We start from the raw sequence: 3,068 nt of genomic DNA, 5'->3' as shown, positions 1-3,068 counted from the left end.
TTTACTTCATATTTAAATAGAAACAAGAACAATAGAAGAGAAATATTCAAAGATTTATCTGCCTCTTTCTCTGGCGCTTTATCCAAAACTTAATGGTATGCAATGAAATATTTTTTTGGACATCCTTTAAGGATTTCTTTTGGTAGAAATTCTCTTGTGAGCTGGAAGAAAAAAAATCTTGATAAGAGATTTTTTACGCTTGGCAGAGGACGATCAGCCACGTAGTTTATTAAGTAGCGAGAGCAGGAAGAGCCATACTGCTGAGAGCGAACCATTAGAGGCGTGAAGCGACAGAGCTAAGCCGCGCAAAGACGCTTTTCTGCACAGCGGGAAGATCAGCAGAGTTTGTCAGAGTTGAGGGCGCAGTACCAGGCCATTGCAGGTTATTTTCTCCCTCTGCCACTGCTGCCATGATCCATCTGTGCTTCTGCAGCATGTGGAACGCTGCGCAGCAGGAGGACGGCAGGATAAAACAACTAAAACTGACTAAAACTTAAACCCATGACTAGTCATGTTTCAGTCATCTAAGATCCATGTTTAGCTTGTCAGTTTTCATTATCTCCATGGAAAAAAAAGGAGCGTCAATGAAATAATTTCGTCATCCTCATTGTTGACGAGAACAACACTGTCATCCTTCAGCCAACAAAACATTCATCCAGCCATCTTGGATCCAACCATCAGTCATCAGTTTCTGACATTGATCTTTGTATTTTGGTTTAAACTTTCTAGGTTGGTTTAATTTCATTCAGTTAGAACAGAGATGCACTTATACAGTAAATTGCTCACAAATCTCACTCTAGTTTTTATAGCTTTGAAAAAAAAAAAAGCATGTTGACACTGGATCTTAGAGTTTTCATTGTTTTCACTGGGAGGTGTTAACTGGTTTAGCTGCATCACTTCCTTGTTTAGTCCCTTGCCCATATGAACAGTATCGTACTTATATCGTTGTTATAGAAACGCACACAGAGCTTTATTTACTGACAAAATGAACAAAACATAAAACATATATTTCTAATGAAACAGCAATAGTATGCTGTAATTTTAGCTAATTAAAACTATGCAACCAGAGGGAATTCTGGAGAAATGTCATACAGCTTGAGTACACATATTTAAAGTGGAACCAAGATTGATTAAATGACGCAGCTCTAATCCATCCAAACTTGTCCTCCGGATTCATAGATCTCATTTATTTATTATTTTGCTAATTTTTCACGTCTCCTCTGCTTCCAGGCTTCAGCTCCCCTCCCAGTTACAGCGGACAGGGAGCGGCCAACCAGGGCTTCGGCCCCAACCACAGCCAGTACCACACCCCGGGCTTCGGCCGAGGCGACGGCAACATGAACTACCAGTATAGATAAGCTGTTAGCGCTCATGTCTGAACCAGTGACACCCTGCATCCGTGTCTCCAAACCTTTTCCACAGAGAGTGACGGACGGCCTGCCTCTGCTCTTTGCCTTCTCCATGTTTGCTTCCTATGTGCTTTCAGATTTAGATGTAGCACATGTTGGCACACTTTTTGAGATTTGTGGACTTTTTAAATTAGTGGTCTGTTTCAATGGTATGATCTGTTTTCGTTTTGTATTTATTTTTGTAAGCTTTTGCTCTTGGTTTTTGCCACTACATATGAAAATGGATGTGATGCACCTATTTTTAAGTCCAGACTTCAGTTTCTTTTTATTTTAGTTTAAATGGCTGGAAGAATCGGAGACAACTTCAAGTAAAAAAAAAAAAAAAAGTAGTTTAACCAATGTTTTGATTTTGTTGCTCCATTGTTTTGGTAGCTTTAATATGTACCCAGAGATCTTTTTCTTTTTTTTGTCTTTCTTCCCAGCAGTGGTTGTGCTCTGTGGCCGTTTTCTGTTCTTTACCTGATGTGACGTGGTGGTTTCACCATCTGATTTATAACTGGAACATTAATTCTGCTGTTGAAACCACATCTCTGCTCAATGTAGCTTTTAAATTGGGTGGGGTTTACTCCTGTTAATGTGTAACAGAGTGTTTGTATTAAAAAAAATACTTTTTATTTTGAATTAACAGTTGTATTCTTGCATTTTTATCGTTTATGAGCATAAAACAATAAGCTGTTAGGCTAATTATAGTAGAGGTTAAACATTTGGTTTCCCTAATAAGTCAGAGTAAATTATCCTCTAATAAGGTTTCAGTTCAGTTTGATAATATGAAAAACTATAGGAATAATGAGCTGGTTGTATTAAGAGTAGATCTAAAGTATTTTGCTTATATAATCCAATCTTATTTACGTACTATAGGCTCTTTTTTTAATAGTAGAATTTAATTATATGTGGAGCTTAATTATTTTAAAACCTAAAATATTTTTGGACTTTACAACTTAATGTGATATCATGTTTTGCCTGCATGAAAAACTGAAAAATTTAGAAATAGTTGTGGAAGGATAAAAGGTGTAAAAGCCAGAGGGTTAATCAAAGCAGCTAATTTATTTTTTCTTCCTGTGTAAATGTTCCCAACTTGATCAAATTCATCTGGAAGATCAAACCGGATAAAGTAAAAAATTTCTGTTCTCTCAAAGCCCTTAGCTAAAGGAGGAGCTAAAGGAGGTCTGAATGTTCTTACTTTTACTTCACTTAATCAAGCTATAAAAATGAACTGGATTAAAGGTTCCTTAATTGTCCAAACAGCGTGTGGAACATCTTCCCCTCTAACCTGTTTGCTAATGTTGGTAGTCTTAACTTCCTGCTAATAAACTGTGTACAGAATTATTAGGCAAGTTGTATTTTTGAAGATTATTTTTATTATTGGGCCACAATTGTGTTCTCAATCAACCCAAAAGACTCTTTAATATCAAAGTTTCATATTTTGGCCATTTTATGAGGATGTCTGTGTGTGGAGGTAAATATATTACTGTGCAGAATTATTACGCAACATAGTAAAAAAAACAACTATATCCATCTCACTTGTTTATTTTCATCAGGTAAACCAATATAACAGCTCAAAATTCATTTGCGACATTCGAAAACAAATCAGTGACCAATATAGCCACCTTTCTTCCCCATGGCGCTCTAAAGCCTTCCATCCATAGATTCTGTCAGTGT

General features: G+C 36.7%; 1 protein-coding gene across 3 annotated transcripts in view; it reads left to right on the top strand.

The window, feature by feature from the left end:
• Positions 1 to 2,030, top strand: part of ilf3 (interleukin enhancer binding factor 3) — a 19,249-nt gene extending 17,219 nt beyond the window's left edge. For 2 of the 3 annotated variants that reach the window (XM_015379366.1, XM_015379367.1), the window contains exon 18: positions 1,231 to 2,030. In XM_015379366.1, coding sequence (XP_015234852.1) covers positions 1,231 to 1,358 — 128 coding nt within the window. In that variant the 3' untranslated portion in view covers positions 1,359 to 2,030. The remainder of the gene's footprint in view (positions 1 to 1,230) is intronic. The other variant, XM_015379368.1, reaches the window with a different exon arrangement.
• Positions 2,031 to 3,068: the final 1,038 nt, after the last annotated feature.

This window comes from Cyprinodon variegatus, unplaced genomic scaffold (assembly GCF_000732505.1).
Source record: "Cyprinodon variegatus isolate N-32 unplaced genomic scaffold, C_variegatus-1.0 Scaffold190, whole genome shotgun sequence".
NCBI classification, from domain to species: Eukaryota; Metazoa; Chordata; class Actinopteri; order Cyprinodontiformes; family Cyprinodontidae; genus Cyprinodon; species Cyprinodon variegatus.
Note: the sequence above shows the minus strand (reverse complement) of the source record. Positions and strands in the feature narration are given on the sequence as shown.